Genomic DNA, 20,122 nt, shown 5'->3' with positions numbered 1-20,122 from the left:
GTTCTCCATGATCACAGGTGCTGGTTTTTCATGACTGAAATTCACGCCCTCAGATGTGCGGGAAGAGGCCGAACCACAGGCATTTAGCAAAGCGGAAGGCAGGATGGCGACGAAGGGCATGGGTTCTGGTGTGAGGTTTCAGATCCTGTAAACTAGGCTTGAATCCTCCCTCTGCTGTGGTGGTGCATGACAGTCCTCCAGGTGTTCAGTTATCCCTCCTGCACTGGTCCTCCCTATGGGACAGTTACACATCTCTGCCCCGATGAGCTGAGTGGTTCCATGACCCGCTTTAGCCGGTAGCTGGAAAGGATATGAGTCACTTCTGGCAAAATCTTTATGAGTCAGTGCAGCGCCTGGTAAGTCTCCTTTTGCTCTGCCCCGAGACCAGCAACACTCCCAATAGAGGTCACCCTGTCAACTGGGACCCAGAACCAAGAAAGTGTGGACTAAAGCCACAGCCAACTTGCAAGAAATGCACTTGTGTTGCTGTAAGCCATCGAGACGTGGAGGTCATTTGTTACCGCAGCAAAACCTAGGCTATCCTGCTGGACAGGGCCACTTACTAACCTTGGGACTGTGTACAAATGACTTGTCCTGAGTTTCCTCATCCATGAAGTGGGAATGATAAGAGCGCTGAATTCCCAGGGGTACTAGGAGGGCTAAACCTACGGTGACTGGCATACTGTCATCGTTCAGGATGTTTACTGCTATCATCATTCCTTCCGTGGTTATGACAATTTCCTCCACAGGCTGGAGATATACTTTGGCCCTTAATTGCTAGTACCAATCGGGGCAAACAGGAAGGCTGGAAATTAGTTGCTTTCGGCAGAGTTCAAGGCCTGAGGAGAAATTCCAGCTGCTGAGGGCGTACAAGAGGAACACACAGGGGCTACGAGCAGCTGGCTCCGTGAACCAGCAGCAAATTGTTCGACAAACACTGCCTGGGAAATAGTCTGCAAATTCGGGGTGAGGTCTTTGAGCCCAGCTCCTCCATGATCTCGCTGGCTCCCCTGATCTTTCTGAGCCTCAATTTTCTCACTTAGGGACTGGACATGGGAGGATGATGCGAGCACCACCACGTGACCAGTGTCAAGCAGGAAAGTACAATCACAACTGTCTGCCCCCCTCTCTCCCTCCATCCTGGTCCTCCCTCTGCCTTGAGGATAGAGTCACCTCTCCAGCAGGACACTCAGGCCCTCCCGTGGGGGACCGTGACCCCCACACTCAGGGACCGTGACCTGGTCCCTGCCTCATTCACAGCCTCATCGTTCATCAATTCCTAACTTACACTCTACCCTCCAGAAACACTGAACTGCCTGCAGGCACCCTGCCCACGCCTCAGTCCTGTGTTCCTGCTGGCCCTCGGCTGCCAAGGACCTTCTCACCTTCCTTCGCCTGGCTAAACATGACTCACCGTTCCAGCGTCACCTCCTCGCCTGCCTGAACCTCACAGTTGCCTGCATGCTCCGACTCCAGGCCCCCCCAACCCTCTGTACGGTATTAGCCTGGAATTCTAGACCATTGATTTTCAAAGGGGGGGGCTTTGGATCAACTGCATCAGAATCCCCAGGGGGTAGCTGTTAAAAGCACTGCTTCCTGGGTGAGGAAACCACCTGTAACAAGCTCTCCAATTATCTCAAGTTTGAGAATCACAGGGCTGAACCTTTGGGACACAGATAAAGCCTTTCCTGTGTTCCACCCTCAGCCGCTGGCCCTGGGATTGGCACCTGGATGGGGCTCAGAAGACGTTTTTTGAAAAGAACCTACTCATTCCACAGCAAGAATTGGACGTGAACATCTTGCTGCAGTGATCTTTTCTCCCACTCACCGTCCATTTCTATGAAAACCAGGGGGTACATACATTTTAGCTAAATAAAATATTTAGCCAGAGTGTAGGCCAATCACCATCAAGAATGAAATTTCTGGGATAGTAGAACAAATCTAGGATGTTACAACATTTTCATGATTAGTACAGATTTATTATTAAGAACATAGTCAAATTCTTGAGTGGGTGCCCTTGACATTTCTTAGCACAGTCTGCTTCTAGATTGTTCCTGCAGTGACACCTGCACATCTGGGATACTAGACAGTCATCACTTTTAGCTGAGTTTATGGAGGGGGAGACTCACAGCCTAAAGGGAATAAAATAACTAAAGAGTAAATATCGTTCTTGAAGCTGTTTTATTTAAATGTATAAATGCTAGTATATCAGATCAATTTTATAAAGATTGGATTGATGATATACTCTAATCTCTAGTATTCTGCTTTGTATTATTATTAAAACAATTTTTTTTTGGCTGTGTTGGGTCTTTGTTGCTGCGCGCGGGCTTTCTCTAGTTGGGGCGAGCGGGGGCTACTCTTTGTTGCGGTGCGCGGGCTTCTCACTGCGGTGGCTTCTCTTGTTGTGGAGCACGGGCTCTAGGCACGCGGGCTTCAGTAGCTGTGGCACATGCACTCAGTAGTTGTGGCTCGCGGGCTCTAGAGCACAGGCTCAGTAGTTGTGGCACACGGGCTTAGTTGATCTGCAGCATGTGGGATCTTCCTGGACCAGGGCTGCAAACCCGTGTCCCCTGCATTGGCAGGTGGATTCTTAACCACTGCGCCACCAGGAAGTCCCTGCTTTGTATTATTATTTGAATGTTTACAAAAAAAAGAATATAATATTTTCCCTAAAAGTTATTTAGCTAATGCACTCTCTCTTAATGTACACCTGAACTGCCGATCGATTTCCTTATTTAAGTACTTGAACGCTCTTAGTAACTGTTTTGTACACAAAACGAACAGCTTTCCCGTTAATCATTAATTATCACAGCACTTCACTCCTGCAATAACTTCAGTTGTCTGATTGAATTTCAACCTCTAAAGCACAAGAGGAGAGGCTGGCTCTGAGTTACATCTATGACGCTTCCTATATTGGGAAGTGAGAATTCAGAGCACGACACTAAATCCAAATGAAGCCCTGTTCCTATTACTGACTTTGCCTGCTGACTAGGCACCATGGCAATCTCTGTCATCACATAGCCTCTGGCCACACTCATGACCTGGGATGTCAGAAGTGACCTTGGGCTGACATTCCATGTCAGCTTCCCAAAGACAGAGGCTGAAGCCAAGATGCAGATTTGGGCCAAATCCCAGGCAGAGGTCACAGATACCTTGAGAAGAGCAGAGACACCCGCACTGCTTATCTCATGGGTCCACAAAGAAATTTCCCTCACTGCCACCTTATCTCCCATGAGAGGGTGTTCCTTACCTTTACTGCCCTCACCACCACCCTTTTCTTTTTTTTAAGTCACCTTCTCCAGTAGATAGAGAGGGAGTGCTTATCTCTGGGGAGTCTAGAGACACATTCCTAGTAAACGCTCAGAAAGCCCCGTAAAAGAATTATCGTCACCGCCTTCCTCAGAATTAAGAATGAAACCTCGGATTCTCAACCATGCCTTGAGGGATGCAGTAAGCAATGTTCAGACTGGATAAGGAGGTTGAATCAGATGGTGCCACTGGCCAGCTGGGTGGCCTCGGGTGAATTACGTCACCCTTCTGACATTCTGTTTCTTCCTCTGCAAAAGCCTCAGGGGATTGTAATGAGAACCCAGTGAGATGGTATCTTGTACCTGCATCTAGAGAGCGCTCAATAAAGGTTAGATGTTGACCATGTTATTAAGATGGGATCAGTATCAACGTCCAGCACCGCATTTGCTAACATTTACTGTGTGTCAGGTGCTCTTCCAAGCCTTTGATATGTACTAATTAATTTAACCTTCTTGACAGCCCTATGATGGAGATCCTACCACTGTCCCTGTGCTACAGATGAAGACACTGAGGCACAGAGAAGTGAAGTCACCAAACAAGTAGGGGAAGCTTGGATGGCCTCAGGGCTCAGATGGGGACCCAAGAACAGAAAGGTGGTACATCACACCCTGAACTCCAGTTGCAAAGGATCGCCTTGGGGTGCTGAGTGAGAAGCTCACCTTGCAGAAACACAAAACCTTAGAGTTAAAAGAAACCTACATACAACTCGATACTCTACTTGTACAGGTGAAAAAACTGGTGCTGGTGTCTGGACAGGGAAAGCAACGTGCCCAGGGCCACACAGGGACTTAGCAGCAGAGTCAAACAGAGAACCAGGTCCCTTGGCTGACCAGTCCCTATGCTTTCCCTGCGTCTCAGACCCCTCCAGAGACCATAGATAGAATCTGAGAGGTTGCCAAAGTCCCTAAAATTGAGTTAAAAAATGACACCTGTGGGGTATTATTCTGAGGAAATGGCCCACGCAGTAATAACAGCAATGATAACAGTACTATAGCAAATGTTGATATTTAACAACTAGTAACTCTGTGCAAGTCCTGCTCGAAGCGCTTTATGTGTACAAACTCATTTGAGCCCCACAAGAACCCTATGAAGAGGGTGCTATTATTATCCCCATTTGTAGCTGGGGAAACTGAGGCCCAGAGAAGTTAAATAACTTGCCCAGGATCACACGGCTGGTAAGTGGCAGAGCTGGGCTCTGTTTTACACATTCCCTCATCTGGCATTACTGGTATTATCAGAACAGACCCTCTGGGTAATGTGTTTCTTTTTGACAATAGATTTCCAGACAATACTTAAGAGTTTCCTTCATTTCAAGACATACTTGAGGGATCCAGGTGTTGGCCTGCATCCAGCTGTTTCTTTATTGACACAGCTCTGGGAGTCAAAACAGGTCTATCTTCAGGTTATTTCAACAGACCAAGTTTCCTCCTTTCTCAAGGAATCAACCCCCTCCCTTTGCCCTACAAACCCTGGCGGGAGGGCGGCTCCAGTTCTGAATTTGGCTTCAAAGCTAAATTCCCAGCTGGGCTGAACTGGGCACAGCCTGGCTGCTCAAAGAAAGCCTTCATGGCCGAACAAAACCCAAGGCTGGGAGATGTGCCTGGTGCGAGGAGCCCGCAATTAGGCTGTGACTGGGATCGATTTATTACCCTGGGATTAGATCCTGTGTAAGGTGTTCTGCAAAGAGCTGAGCTCTGGCCAAGTTACCAGGAAAATTTCCCTCAACACACACCTGACCATACACAGATAGCAAAGCCTCTTGACAGCTGGCAGGTATGGGGGAATGTGGGGGAAGGGAAGGACTCATACTTACTGAGCCCTTGCTACATGCCAGCCCCCGGCCAAGCACTTGATAATACAATTGCATTTGTTTTCCACAATGACCCTAGGAGGATGCTATTCTTATTCCTATTTTACAGATAAGAATATTATGGCTTAGAGAATGGGGGTGGGGGGGCACCCGCCCAAGGTCAAAAAGCAAACAGGTGTCAGAAGTGGGATTTGAACCCAGGCCACTCTGGCCCACAGACAAGGTGTCACAAGAACTGAGGGGGAGTGGGGTGTTGGGGCCACAGAATGTTAAAGTCACAAACTCATGGCCCTTAGCATTCATCCATTCAATCCCCCTTTCCTACAAATGAGGATGGAGGCCCAGAGACGGGAAGTGACTTGATAAGGCCACACAGCGAGTCAGGACTGCACTGTGACTCTCTGTCCAGTGCTCTTCCCACCTCAGTGCACCATCTCTTAATGGGGGGAGGGGACACAAAGGATGCTGTTATCTGAAGAGTGGAAGTCCTTGATTCCTGACAGGGTGGCCAGGGCCGCAGGGCACACTTACTCAGATTCCTCCTCTTTGGTTTCCTTCAGGCTCTCGAGGAACGTCTCTTCGAGGAGGTCCAGCTCCTCCAAGGGCACTTGGAGGAGGGAGGTAATGTGGCAAATGAGGACTCGGGCCCGAGCATCATAGCGCCCTGGAAAGAGAGAAAGAGCACGGGGTCAGTTCAGCTTCCAAGCACAGAGATGTTAACAGCAGCGCAACGGATGAAACCCAAACCCCAGATACATCCGAAGTGCACAGCCCCGAGAACCAGTCAGCTGAACAAGAAGACAGCTTCTGGGGCGGAACCGTGTGCAACTGTTACCCATATGGATCAGAAGAAAGGTGGCATGTTTCACCAAATCAGCAAAGATCAAATTTTCACATCCCAAAGCTGTTAAGGATGTGATATCACGATCAGAAGCAAATCCAACTCCATCATGACATACAAGGCCCCTGGCCAACTCCACGACCTCACCTTCTAGAATGTTCCTGCTGCGGAGCCTTTGCACTTGTTTTGTTTCCACCACCGGGAAGGCTCATTCCCCAGATCTTCTTGGGAGGCTCCTCCCCCTCATTCAAGTCTCTGTTCAGACGCCTCCCGCTCACAGAGGCCTTCCTGACCCCCGGACCCCATTACTCTACCCCTTCTCCCTGCATTTTGTTCCACACAGAGCTTGCCCTGCTCTGACGTCATATCCATTTACTCTCGTTTGTCTCTCCCCGTGAAGTATAAACTTGATAAGTATACACTCTACACTGCTTTATCTCCAGTCCTTAGGAGAGTGCTCGGCACAAAGAATAAATGTTCAATTAATGACCTCACAGACCTGGGTACGGATACTATTGTGTCTAACCTTAGGCAAAGCTCATCCTCGCTCAGGTGGAAGTGGAAATAGTAACAGTCATCTCACAAAGTTGTTTTTTTTTTTTTTTTTTTGCGGTACGCGGGCCTCTCACTGTTGTGGCCTCTCCCGTTGCGGAGCACAGGCTCCGGACGCGCAGGCTCAGCGGCCATGGCTCACGGGCCCAGCCGCTCCGTGGCATGTGGGATCTTCCCGGACCGGGGCACGAACCCGTGTCCCCTGCATCGGCAGGCGGACTCTCAACCACTGCGCCACCAGAGAAGCCCTCACAAAGTTTTGAGGAGAGGACTCTGGGTCCATGACGGGTCCTTAATGAATGATGCAGAACCGGCCTCCTCTGCCGGGTGTCTGCAATGCTGCATGGTAATTTTATACTAAGGTCGTAGTAGCTACGATAACCTCAGCTTCTGCAAAATAAACCAGTTCCTTCCTCTAACTAGGGTCCTTAGAGCGAGCCGTGGTCTGGCAGCACTTGCCCAGCTGCCCTCGGCCGCCAGGATGAGGACCTGTGTGTCGGGAAACAGACACCACAGGCCATGTCTTGGGGTTATTGATCAGCTAATGTCCCACAAATAAAGGAGCTCCCTCCTAGGCTCACAGACTATTGCGCGTAGGCCGTAATCGACCTGTGGCAATTGACAAGCCTTGGCCGTGGTGATTAACTGATGGCAGCTATCATGAGCCACTAATTCATACTCCATTGGTCAAGGCTGCCGTGATTCAGTTTCTGGAATACAGACTGCCAGGTGCACAGGTGATTAAAACCTCCCAAGGTATTCTCAGGCACGGGACTCTGGAATGTCAGCCTTGTGTAAGGGTCATTTCAAGGACCTTGACAGCCAGGCTGCTGGGCTTGGAGCTGAGGTTCTATTTAAGGCAGGTGGTGAGTGGTAGAGGAGGGGCAGGAGTCCTGGGCTACCCAGGACAACTTGCCAGGTAGCCAACTCACTGCTCAAGGGCCAATCCATCCTGTCTCAATAAAAAGCCCAACTTGGGGTTCAGGCCAAAAGCCTGGGCATCGTTCTTGATTTTCCTCGTTGCCCCCCCTCAGACATCCAATCTACCAGCTGATGGTGACAGCTGCACCTCCAAAATGTATCCTGAGTCTGACCACGGCTCCCCATCTCTGCTGCGCGGCCACTGTGACTGCCATCGCTCTTCAAGGACCAGCCATTGCCCTGGTTCCTCCTGCCCCACACTCTATTTGCCACACGGCAGCTTGCAGGGTGAAGTCATAAATCTAACTGGGGTTCTCTTCCCCAACTTAAAACTCCCCAATGCACTTAGAATAAAATCCACACTTCTTCCCATGGTCTGCAAGACTGTACATTTTCTAATCCCTTCCTGCCACTCTCTACCACCTCACTTTCTACTGGTCCCTGTTTCCACCAGTATTTGTCCCACCAAGAAGTCAAGCTCATTCCTGCCCCAGGGCCTTTGCACTTGTTCTAACTAGCAAGCTCCTGATCTGAGAAGGTCTGGGTGCATTCGTGCCTGGAGGAAGTGGTGTAATCAAGATGACTCCTCCTCCTGCTACCTCTGCAGGAAAGGAAACCAGCATCCACGGTGCTCCTAACAAATGCTGGGCACCACTCAGGAAGCTTGCATTCCTGATCGCTAATCTTCCCAGTGGTCCTGGGAAGCTGGTATTATGATGCCTCATTTTGCACAAGAGGGAAGAACGGGTGCAGAAAGGCTAAGATACTTCCTAAATCAGGGGTCCCCAGCCCCCAGTCCACAGACCGGTACCGGTCCGTGGCCTGTTAGGAACAGGCCTGTTGGCAGGAGGTGAGCTGTGGGCGAGGGGCGAAGCTTCATTGGCCGCTCCCATCGCTCCCTGTCGTTAGCATCACCGCCTGAACCATCTCCCCCACCCGCGTCTGCGGAAAGACTGTCTTCCACGAAACCGGTCCCTGGTGCCAAAAAGGTTGGGGACCGCTGTTCTAAATCACACAGCTGAGAGAGCTGTGGAATTTGGCTTAAAACCCAGGATGCCAAAGTTTCTTTTCATTTCACTGTGGCTGCCATTTAAAGGCAAATCTACTTGAGGGAATTCCCTGGAGGTCCAGTGGTTAGGACTCCGAGCTCTCACTGTGGAGGGCCCAGGTTCGATCACTGGTTGGGGAACTAAAATCCCACAAGCTGAGCAGTGCAGCCAAAAAAAAAAAAAAAAAAAAAAGACTAGAATAAGGCAAATCTACTCGAGTGAAGTTTTGGATTCCAGGTCAATCCCATGTGGTCAGCTGTGAATCCTACCTTCTGGGTGCATGGGATATGTGGGGTGCACCCACAATCCCAGGCATAGCCCCAGGCCATGGGCCAAAGGTGCACACACAGGACCCATCACCCGGCAGCCTGTTCTTTGGAAAATCTTGGTGGGGGGCGGGCTCAGGGATCTTGGCTCTGCCCCCAGGGGGCAGGAGTATGCCAGCCTCCAACTGCTGGGCAGCCCCAGCACCCACCCAGACTCCACCCTTGGAGCCCAACTGGTCCTTCTGGCCTAGGAAGAGCAAGGGACATGTCCAAAGTCACCCAGTGTGTTTGGACAGAGCCGGGGGCAGAACAAACACTTCTGGGCTCCTTTTCTCACCAGCATCTCAATAGAGAAGTTGATGCACTTTGCACTTCACCATCCAACACTGTGCTGTGCATTAAAGGATGAACAGCGCCCTTGGAGCTAAACGCCAGGTGCACTCCAGGCGCTGTGGCAACCACCACCTGCCCTGCATTTCCAAATGCACCTCCTCAGGGAGCAGTACAACCTCCATTGCCAGGCACTGAACCAGCCTCTGTTCTCACTATGGATCAGAGTTTGGGAGCCAGAATGACCTGCCTGGGGTTGAGCTTGCCTCTCCTCGGAGAGCAACAGAATCCCAGACCTTTGGGAAGAGATCACGGCCAATCCTTTCCCTTTGGGGACTGCCCTCCAGACCAAAGGAAAAAGGAATTCAGAGGCAGAAACTTCAGCCTTTGTTGGGACACAGACTGGGGTTTGAATTTTCATCTGACTACCTACTAGCTGAATGGCTTCTGGCAAGTTTCTTGACCTCTCTGAGCCTCAGTTTCCTCATCTGTACAGTGGGGGCAAGAATACCGTTTTAATCTGGCGTTTGTTGAGATACAGTGAGAAGATGCATGTGATGAGACTGGCCAGCACCTGGGATGCAGTAAGTGATCAAGAAAGGGTGGCTAATAGTACTCTTTTTATGGCAAATTGTCAAATTTGCTCTATCCTTAGATGCTAAGAAGCCAGGGCTGCTGGGGTGAGGCTGTGAGCTGCTGCTGCTGTGTCAGCACGGGGAACCTTCGTCTCGCCTTTCCCTGCGGTCTGAGGACACTCTCAGTCCATATTCATTCAACTGATTACCCAGCCTACTGCACTGCCATCCCTCGATGGACCAACTTTTTTTTTTGGCCGTGCTGCATGCCTTGTGGGATCTTAGTTTCCCGACCAGGGATTGAACCCAGGACCTGGCAGTGAAAGCACCGAGTCCTAACCACTGAACAACAAGGGAATTCCCCCAACTTTTCTAATTGTACATTTTATGTTACATTTAGAATATTTATACCCAATTTCACCCTCAATGAATTTTTTTTTTCATATAAAGGAAACCACACCTTACTCTAGTCCCACGGTCCTCCCTCCATCTCCCCCATGGGCACTGGGCTGACTTACAAGTCTTCCCAGGGCCTTCACTTTGGTGGGCAGAGTGTGGCTGGAGGCATGGGACTTTTTTTTTTTCTTTTTAAATTTAATTAATTATTAATTTTTGGCTGCATTGGGTCTTCGTTGCTGCGCGTGGGCTTTCTCTAGTTGTGGTGAGCGGGGGCTACTCTTTGTCACAATGTGCATACTTCTCATTGTGGTGGCTTCTCTTGTTTCGGAGCACGGGTTCTAGGCGTGTGGGCTTCAGTAGTTGTGGCATGTGGGCTCAGTAGTTGTGGCTCGCGGGCTCTAGAGCACAGGCTCAGTAGTTGTAGTGCACGGGCTTAGTCGCTCTGCGGCCTGTGGGATCTTCTTGGACCAGGGATCAAATCCGTGTCCCCTGCAATGGCAGTTGGATTCTTAACCACTGCTCCACCAGGGAAGTCCCAAGGGACAGGACTTCTAAGATGCACCCTGTCTCAGGGCAGGACGTGAACTCAGATGGTTTCAGGTATGACTCCTGCCTTTTCTCTTCACGGCTCATTTTGGGGGGACAGTTAAGGGTGTTCAACGTGGCAACGAGCTTACTTCAAGGCCGGTGGTCATGGGAGCAAAGGGGGCCCATCTGAGGCCCTCCTCCAGCTCCACCCTCTCAGCTGCTGGCAAGATTGGCCTCCTCCGGCCTCTACCACATGGGGTGCCCATGCTTCATTCTGGCCTCACCAAATCCCCTTAAAGTCAGCTGTAAGGATGAGGATTTTATCATTTTATCTCCATGTAGGAAGCAGAACAGCAGTTAAGCATGGACTCTGGAACCACACTGCCTGGGTTCGAATCCTTGCTGTGTGACCTCGGGCAGGTGATTTCACTTTCTGGGCCACAGCTGCCTCTTTTGTAAAATGAGGGACAGGAATAGCATCTACCTCCCAGGGCTGTTGAGGGGTTTAAACAAATTGTAAAGCATTTTTCTCAGGGCCTGCACACAGTAGGCACTCAATGGGCATCGGCCCTGGTTAGAACTACTCCCAGCGCCTAGCAGACGGCCTGGCACACACAGCGCGGGCTCCGTTCTCATTTGCTGAATGGATGAACAGCCAGCTTCAATACTGACAGCAAGCTTTACGAACCTTGAGGATCCTGATGAAGAACCTAGCCGCCAGCTGACAACGCGTTCCACCACGACCAACGACCAACCTCGCAAACCTTTCTGATGCATTGGGGAGGTAGGGTTTGCAGCTCAGTAATAAAGACCAGGTCAGAAAGTAGAGCCAAGTTTGCGGTGAAGGTTGTTGTATCTCATGTGGCTGCATGTCATCGGGTTCCATGGCCTGGAGTCAATGTTATCTTTGGATTCAGGGTACAGAGGGCAAGAACCATGCTTCAGCCTAAGTGTCCTGCGCACGTTCACCATGAGACTCACTGCCTTAAATGGAATTTGAAACTTACTTGGAAATGCCACCTCGGGTTACTTAACCTCCTGAGCCTAATTTCCTACCAGTGGGGATGACAGTATCTACTCTAGCAGTTGATTTGAGGATTATATATGATGCAATAATTCACCATCTGTGTACAGGACCTAGGAGAGCAACTAGGTAACTTATAAAGATTACCAACTACAAATAAACCAGCCCCACCTGAGACGGCCAAATTTGGGGTCCTGAACCCATGGTTCTCAACCAGGGATGTTTTTGCCCCCCGAGGATATCTGGCAAAGCATGGAGACATTTCTGGTTATCACAACTCAGGAAGTGCTACTGGCATCTAGTGAGTAGAGGCCAGGGATTCAGCTAAATCTCCTACATGGCATGGGGTGGTCCCACAACAAAGAATTATCCAGTCCCAAATGTCAATAGTGCCACAGTTGTGAAACCCAGTCTAGAGTTGGCTCAGATGTAGTTTAAGCTTCAACATATAAAAGGCTTATTTTTTCCAGTTGTGTGGGCAAGAAGCTTCATGGGTTGTTACTGGATGAGAAGGAAATGATTAGCATGCATAAAAAATTCCACCCAGCTGCCAAGATGGCATTGTTTTGTGACTAAGATCCCAATATTGTCAGTATGGGTCAACCTTCCAGGAAGTTCAGAGACGTGCGGCTTTTTGTGTTGATGTCTTGGGCTGATTCCATGATTAATCACCCTGTGTCACATCCAGAGAGAAATGCAGTAGCACAGAGAGCCTTCTGTGCTGTGTGTCCTACCCCATCAGTCTCTGTAGAAAAAAGATGTTTTAACCCTCAAGTTCAGACAAACCACCTTGCTAGTATCTGAGCCTGTGCTCTAAGGAAAGGACATCCATCCTTCTTTCTATCCATCCAACCTTCTATCCATTTATCCATCCGTCCCTCCATCCCTTCATCCATTCCTCCATCCCTTCATCCATCCATCCATTCACCCAACAAGTACTAAATGCCCGCCACGTGTCCATCAGTGTTGCAGACACTGGGATATGATGGTGAACAAGCCAGACAAGGGCCCTACTCTCATGGAGCTTATGGGAAAGGCCTTGAACAACCGGCCCAACTATGACACTGACCTTCTCCTTACAAGATCCTTGACTGTGTTCTTAGGACCAAAGACAGTTTTGTTTTGCTCTGAAGTAGCATCTGGCTCTTGCCTCTCATTTGTATTTGAAATTGAAGTTCAGAGAAGTTAAGTGACTTGATCAAGGTCACACAATGAGAGTCTGAGAGACAGGATGACAGTCCAGGTTTTCTGGTTCCCAGGGCTTTCCCATTTCACCACCACCACCACTGTGCCCCAGTGGCACTCATGGCCTGCTTCCTGCATGCCAGCTCTGTTCTGAGCGCTTTACCTGGGTTATTTCATTTAATCCTCACCACTGCCCTATAAGGTAAAAAGTACTGTTTGTTCCCATTTAATACCTGAGAAAACCGAGACACAGAGACATTCAGGACCTTGCCAAAGTAGAGCTTGAATCTTAACATCAGGCAGCCTGATCCCCAGATGCACCCAGTTCTTGGTCCCTGGTTCTTCATTAATATGGACAGAGTTGGACATGACAACTGTAGCCATTCCCACTCGGGGCCTCCTTTTCTCATCTACAGGCGGACCTCGTTTTACTGCTCTTTGCCTTGTCTGTGGCAACCCTGCATCCAGCAGGTCCATCAGTGCCATTTTTCCAACAGCATCTTTAAATTAAGGTATGTCCATTGTTTTTCTAGACACAGCGTTACTGTACACTTAATAGACTACAGTATAGTGTAAATATAACTTTAATATGCCCTGAGAAACCAAAAATATTCACGTGACTGACTTTACTGCGGTGGTCTGGAACGGAACCCGCAATATCTCCGAGGTCTGCGTCTGATGAGAGGGTCGTCTAGATGGTTTGAGGGGCCACCTACCTCTGACCTCTGGGGAAATTTTGAGCCCTAGCACCCACTCCCATTGGGGTCCCGGCGTGCCAGTGAAGCTCCTCCTGTTTGTAGATGCCGGCATCTGGTGGGGCTTTGAGATAAACCAAAGGCACCCCCCAGATGTTGTCAGAGACTGGTGTTCTTTAGCTACGAGGTACTACTATATTCCCGTGGGGATGCTGCCACAGTCCTCAACCCCCGTGGGTAAAATCTGCTAAGGTTTTTGTTGATAGCACTTGTTTTAGAATGTCCAGCTCTGCCACTTACCAGCTTAGGCCAGTTACTTCACCTCTCTGGGCCTCAGTTTGCTCGTCTGGAAAGTGGGAGTGTCTACATGGAAGGATGGCTATGAGGATGATGTGAAACAATGCCTGACAAGGGTCAGGTACCATGACCAGTGTTAATAGGTGCTTCATAAGTGGTGGTTATTCTCAAGAGACATTTCAAAGGCAATGCTGGTTTAGAGGCTGCCTATGAGAACACCCCTGGGAGGGAATGAAGTACCAGGTGATGACATTAGACAGGCTGTTTCAAACCCGCTCCAATTATTCTGTGAGAGCCAGGCCAAGGTCACCCACAGCAAAGGGGGTAAGTTAAAGTGTCCTGAGTGCTCCTGGGAGCTCAGGAGGGCTTGTGATTGGCAGGCGGGGGCAGGAAGCAGGCTAGAATGAACGTGGCTCGCTGGGCTTGTGGCCCAGCTCTACTGGCTTCCCTTTCCTTTCTTTTTTGTTTTTTGAGGCCGACACAGGAGTGCTGGGGCAGCTTCTTCTCCCCCGTGACAAGGCCGTGGGGCAGAGCGCTGGCCCTGGAGGCCGGAGACCTGGTTCTGACCACCAGGCCACCTCTGCCACTGTGTGCTTCCGGGAAAGCCCCTTCCCCTCTCTGGCCTCAACGTCTCCACCTGGAAATATGGGCGTCCCATCCAAGATAACCTTGACCTGCAAAATGGGAACAACGACCTCCAACACCCCTCAGGGGGCTGAGAGGGCTCCGTGCCTGTACAGCCCTTGGCGGCACGCTGGGCACCCAGCAAGCGCTCAAGAACTGGTGCTTTGCTGTTCCCGTGATTATCACGTGAGGGTGTGTGTGCTGATGGGCTGCCTTCCTTTCCTGAGCCTCAGACCTCCGCACAAACCCACCCCTCACTCCAACAGCGTCCAGGACGATCGGATATTGTTATTCTTCCCTTACTTCTGTTTGGAAAAAACACAAGTGATACAGCTGAGGATTTTCAGACCAACTGCACCACATCCTCAGACCACAACTCAGCCACGTGGCCTCACCGGCCAAAGAGAAGTGTTACTTCAGGTCGTGCCCGCCTGAAAGCAGGGACTGGGCCAGATCACCCTTGGGCTCTCATCTGGCTCTGAGATATGGAGTGAAAGCATTCTGTGTGGCTAGACTAGGGCCAAAAATATATATTGGGGTTTGAGCCTTAGAGCTGCACTTCTCAGACTATAAACTCCACGGGAACAGCCTGGGATCTCGTGTATGTGGAGAACCCGCTCAGCTCCGGCCCCCGTGACCCTCCTCTGAGCATTCTTTCCAGCCAGGCCTCCTGCACACGCTGTTTCTGCTCCTGACATTCTGTTCTTCCTCCTCTTCTTACCCCTCCAGTCCCGCACGAGCCCGGGTTCCGGTGGGGAGTGGGTGGGACTTCCCTTCCTACACAGTGTAGACGTGGTTGGGATTTCATTTTCAATTCTGTGCTCCTTCTGTTTGCCAGCAGAACAGACCTCAGAGGGCAGGAGCCAGACTCCAGAGCCACTCAGAAGGGGGAACCACAGGGCACTGTGTGGAACCAATAGAACCGCTAAGAAGCACCACCCGGCGCTTGGCATGAATGGAGAGCTTCCGGCTCCCCAGCTCTACTGGCTTCCCTTTCCTTTCTTTTTATTTATTTATTTATTTTTGCGGTACGCGGGCCTCTCACTGTTGTGGCCTCTCCCGTTGTGGAGCACAGGCTCCGGACGCGCAGGCTCCAGATGCACAGGCTCAGCGGCCATGGCTCACGGGCCCAGCGGCTCCGCGGCATGTGGGATCTTCCCGGACCGGGGCACGAACCCGTGTCCCCTGCATTGGCAGGCGGACTCTCAACCACTAGCCACCAGGGAAGCCCCCTTTCCTTTCTTGCACCAAAAAGGCCACTGGGGACGGGACCGCAGGGGCAACACCTACCACTGGCTTCACTGGCTGAGGTGCAGATACGTGCCCCACAACTTATGAAATCAACTCACCATCCTTGAGTGAGCAGCTCAGAAGGTCCTGAGGGAAGAGTAACAGGAATTAGCAATAGGTTGATTTGTAACCAGCCTGCTCACTTGACAAATGTTTATTGACCCTTAAAAAGTGGGAGAACAAGGCAGACAAAATACCTCTGCCCTACATTCGAGGGGCGAGCCAGACAACCAAGTAAGCAGATAACTGAATAAATGCGTGAGAATTTCAGGGAGTCAGATGAAGGAGGGGAAGGGCTGTTTTAAATCTGCTCTCTTGACCCACCGATAGCCTGTGTCAAGCTTCTGCCTGCTTCAAATGCATACAGAGCAGGTGAGTGACATGCCCAAGGGCACACAGCAAAGCTGCTACTTCCAAAAGGAGGCACCACAGCTTAGCAGTCAGGAGCATGGGCTCTGGAGTAAGACTGCCAAGGTTCAAATCAGCTGTGTGACCTTGAGCAAGTTACCTAACGTCTCTGTGCCTCCATTTATCATCCTACCTAATAAAATTGCTTTGAGAATTAAATGAGTTCATATTAGTAAGGTATTAGCATATAATAAGTACTGTTTAAGTAATAAATCGATAGTAAATATTCAATCATGATAATTCAACATTAGCTATGATCGTCATCATCATATGAAATTATGATGCAATATTTAATCTTTCAATTCCCCCCACGCCACTAGAAGCGATATTCAGGCTGACTTTGAGAGGAAATTCTCTGTTCTACTTTCCCTGGCAGCCACCACCTGGGCGGTGGGTGTACCTGAGTGATCACCAGTGGGTCGTCCTTCAAGATGGGGTCCTTCAATAAAATCTGAGCAAACGTGTCTGCTCCTTCGCCTCCCAGGCCGCTGGCAAAAGCAGTCATGGTTGGCAAGACAGCTTCGGACAAGTCCAGCCACTTCACCAGGCCAGCCACAAAGTCCGTGCAGAAGGATCTGAAAGACAGACGCAGCTGAGATCCTGGACCGTGCATCTCACGATATGAGCTGTGTGCAGGGATGTGAAGACCTGGCACTTAAAAAAACCACGGCGACTGTGGCCCAGGGAATACAGAAGAGCCAAAACCTGATTTCAGGTGTGTGGACTTGGGCTTCTTCCTCCACCAAAACTTTGACCACAGGGCTGGTAAACCACAGGAACAGGGCTAACGAGCAGTTACTGACCATACACCCTGAGGCCGGCCTGCCCTGGGGCTGTGGAATCAAAAATGAGCAAGATGGGCCTTGGATGAGAAGCTCGCAGCAGGGTGGAGACTTGGACGGAACTAACTGATCCAGGGCCGTGGGATATGCTAGGACAGAGGCAGGAATCAAGCCCCGATGAGTCGAGACGGAGCCCCAAATCCACCTGTGAGGTGAGAGGCAGTGACCAGAAAAGGTTCCCACACATGGAGATTGGCTGCTGTTGGAAACGGACATGCTTTCTGGAGACACACTGGCTGCTGTAGAAGTGGATAAAGTGCAGAGAAGTCTGTCCTCCAGCCACGCCCACCGCCGCCATGGGGGCTCTGTCCACAGCAGTCATTTGAGGGGGTCCCTGGGTGGGGGATGGATGGGGTGCTCCAGGAGAGAAGGGACCCCAGGAGCTAGAGGAAACACATGGCATCTTGGGGACCCCAGAAGAGTCCACACAAGGCTTTGATTCCAAGCCACCACTGGGATGCGGGAAAGGGAATCAGATCAGAGGGGATTAGACCAGTGCAGAGAAGAGGCTTCCCAGAGACAAGCAGAGCTCCCTGGTAGAGAGGGCGACCTCAGGAAGCTCCCCGCTTGCACCGCCCGGCTCCGGTTCCCGTGGATCCCAGGCAGCCCACCCAACCTATTCTTTAGAGCTGCTGCTGCCAAAGCCCAAGTAGAGAGATCTCTGCAGGCCGGGCCTGTGACAGGAGCAGTGCTGGACTCGGGTTCAAATCCTGGCCCTACCACTGTTTTGGTCCAGGTCCCCGGGAAGCAGCTCTGAAATGATTACTGGGGATTCTGTTGGGGTCAACGTCTGTGAATGGGCAGGGAGGATGGAGGAGTGGGCAGGGACATCCAGTCTCAACAGAAGCCTCAGCTGACCCTGTGGGGAGATCTGAAGATGGGGTGACCCTTGAGAACTGCCCCCAGTGGGGCAACAGGGCTGGGCCTTTATACCCTTATTTCAGACAGTCACCAGACAAAGGCTGCCCCAAGAAGGCGGCAGAACCTTGGGTGAAGTGGCTCTCTTCAGCTGAGGCAGACCCAGGCTGTGCCGGAAAGCCCTCTCAGTAGCTGGGGGAACGTCCTTCACTCTTTTTTTTTTTTTTGGCCATGACACGGGGCATGAGGGATCTTAGTTCCCTGACCAGGGATCAAACCTGCGCCCCCTGCCGTAGAAGCGTGGAGTCTTAAACACTGGAGCACCAGGGAAGTCCCAGGAAAGTCCTTCACTCCTGAAGGACATCTGAGCGAGTAACTCGACCTCTCTGTGCCTCAGTTTCCTTATCTGCAAATGGGTCTAAGAAACCAACTTCATCAAATTGTTTGAGGATTAAATGAGATGATACATGTAAAGCAGCCCGAGCAGGGCTTGGCATGCAGTAGATACTCAACTAATGTTAGTTAGCATCACTATTTTATTTCCAAGGTGACCAAGAGAGGCAGTGGAGAAGAGGGTTGAGCCGGGCTCTAATGTCTGACCCCTCGGGGGAGTCCTGGCTCCCTCGGTGACTGGCTTCATGCTCTACTTCACCTCTCTTAATTTTACTCTCCTCTGCTGTAAAATGAGGATGATAATAGGGCCTGTCTCATAGATTGGCTGGAAAGATTAACTGACATGATAATAGTGCCTGATAACCCTCAATAAATGTTAGCTACTGCTGTGACAATTACTGTAACTTACCCCGCTACAATTACTGGGATTACCCTGGGATGATGTGTGAGTGTATATGCAGGGAGGGATGACTAAGTGAATTGAGCATTACTTCGGGGTAAACATATAAGTAGTGCCGAGGGCAGTGGCACGGCCTGGCCCTGTGCCCATGAAGGAAGTCCTGGATGTAGAGAAGCATCTCATAACAAGAGTGGAGGGGTGAAGAGCACGAGCTCCAGCTCAAATCCCAGCTGTGCCACAAGCTGTGTGATCTTGGACACGTTACTTAGCCTCTCTGTGCCTCTGTTTCTTTATCTGTAAAACGGTGGCGATAACGATGAAACCTATTGCATAGGGTTGTTGAAAGCTAAGTTAACATTTGTCATGTGCTTAGAGCAAACCCTGGCACATATAAAGCCCTATATAGGTGTTTCTTTAAATGAACAAATGAATTAATAAATATATATGTAAAGTGCCAGGACAGCAATCTATGAAATAAGAAATAGCACTGTAGAACGGCAGGGCCTTGGTAAATGCTTCTAACGTGACTGGTAATCTAGTTGAAGCACATAAAAATCAATAGCAATGATGATAATAAATGGTGATCACAGAGCAACTATCTGTCAGTCCCTGTACTCAGTGCTTCATACACACGGACTCATTTACTTCTCATTACAGCCCCATGAGGGAGGGAGGTACTATTTTTACCCCCATTCTAGAGATAAAGACACCCAGAACCAGAAAGGTGTTTTTTTGTTAGTTTGCTTTGTGTTTTTTGGCCTTGCCACATGGCTTGTGGGATCTTAGGTCACTCAGCAGTGAAATCGCGGAGTCCTAACCACTGGACTGCCAGGGTATTCCCCAGAGAGGTTAAGTGACAGCTCCAGGGTCCAGGGTTCTCTCTGACTCCAGAGGCCATGCTTCACCACTGCAGAGATCATCCCTCTCCAGCAATCACATTCCTTGGCACCCACCGAGTGCTGGGCACCGGCTAGGCTGGTGCATCAATCTCCCCTCTCATCCTTGCCATGTCTTGAGACGGAGCCCCTGGGCTATGGAGGTTAAACACCATATCAAGGGTCTCCTGGCTGGGAAAGGGCAAAGCCTCATCTGGAATCCAGGTTCCCGACTCCTAGTCCAAAGCTCCTCCTATTCACTAGGGGCTGGAAAACTACACCAGGGGGCTGCAGCCCCCCTTTTCTTTTTTTGAAACTAAGTTTTATTGGAACACAGCATGCCCATTCCTTTACATGCTGTCTCCCGGCTGCTTTTAGCCTACATGCAATAGCAAAGCTGGGTGACTGCAACAGAGACCACAGGGTTTGCAAGCCTAAAATATCTAGACCTTCACGGACAAAGCTTACTGACCCCTGCTCTACACCATTAATATCTCCATGTTTAATAAACAGAGTTCATTGTAAGGAACTGCGTCTGTGACGCTTACAGCATGGAAGAGAGATAAATATTTTAAAGGCTTGCTTTTATGCCCCATGTGGACATAAACACAGAATGTTTTCTAAAGATTACTGAAACCAACAGCATATCTG

General features: G+C 50.2%; 1 protein-coding gene across 2 annotated transcripts in view; it reads right to left on the bottom strand.

Moving 5' to 3' along the window:
• The window catches only part of TMCO4 (transmembrane and coiled-coil domains 4), a gene marked incomplete at its 3' end in the record, with an annotated part of 96,481 nt that overhangs the window by 52,780 nt on the left and 23,579 nt on the right, over nt 1–20,122 (bottom strand). For both annotated transcript variants that reach the window (XM_082833168.1, XM_082833167.1), the window contains exons 5-7: nt 16,504–16,678; nt 15,755–15,782; nt 5,651–5,783 (exon numbers count right to left, since the gene is read on the bottom strand). In XM_082833168.1, coding sequence (XP_082689294.1) covers nt 5,651–5,783; nt 15,755–15,782; nt 16,504–16,678 — 336 coding nt within the window. The remainder of the gene's footprint in view (nt 1–5,650; nt 5,784–15,754; nt 15,783–16,503; nt 16,679–20,122) is intronic.

Source organism: Leucopleurus acutus, assembly GCF_964270905.1.
Source record: "Leucopleurus acutus genome assembly, chromosome: 2".
Lineage (NCBI taxonomy): Eukaryota > Metazoa > Chordata > Mammalia > Artiodactyla > Delphinidae > Leucopleurus > Leucopleurus acutus.
Note: the sequence above shows the minus strand (reverse complement) of the source record. Positions and strands in the feature narration are given on the sequence as shown.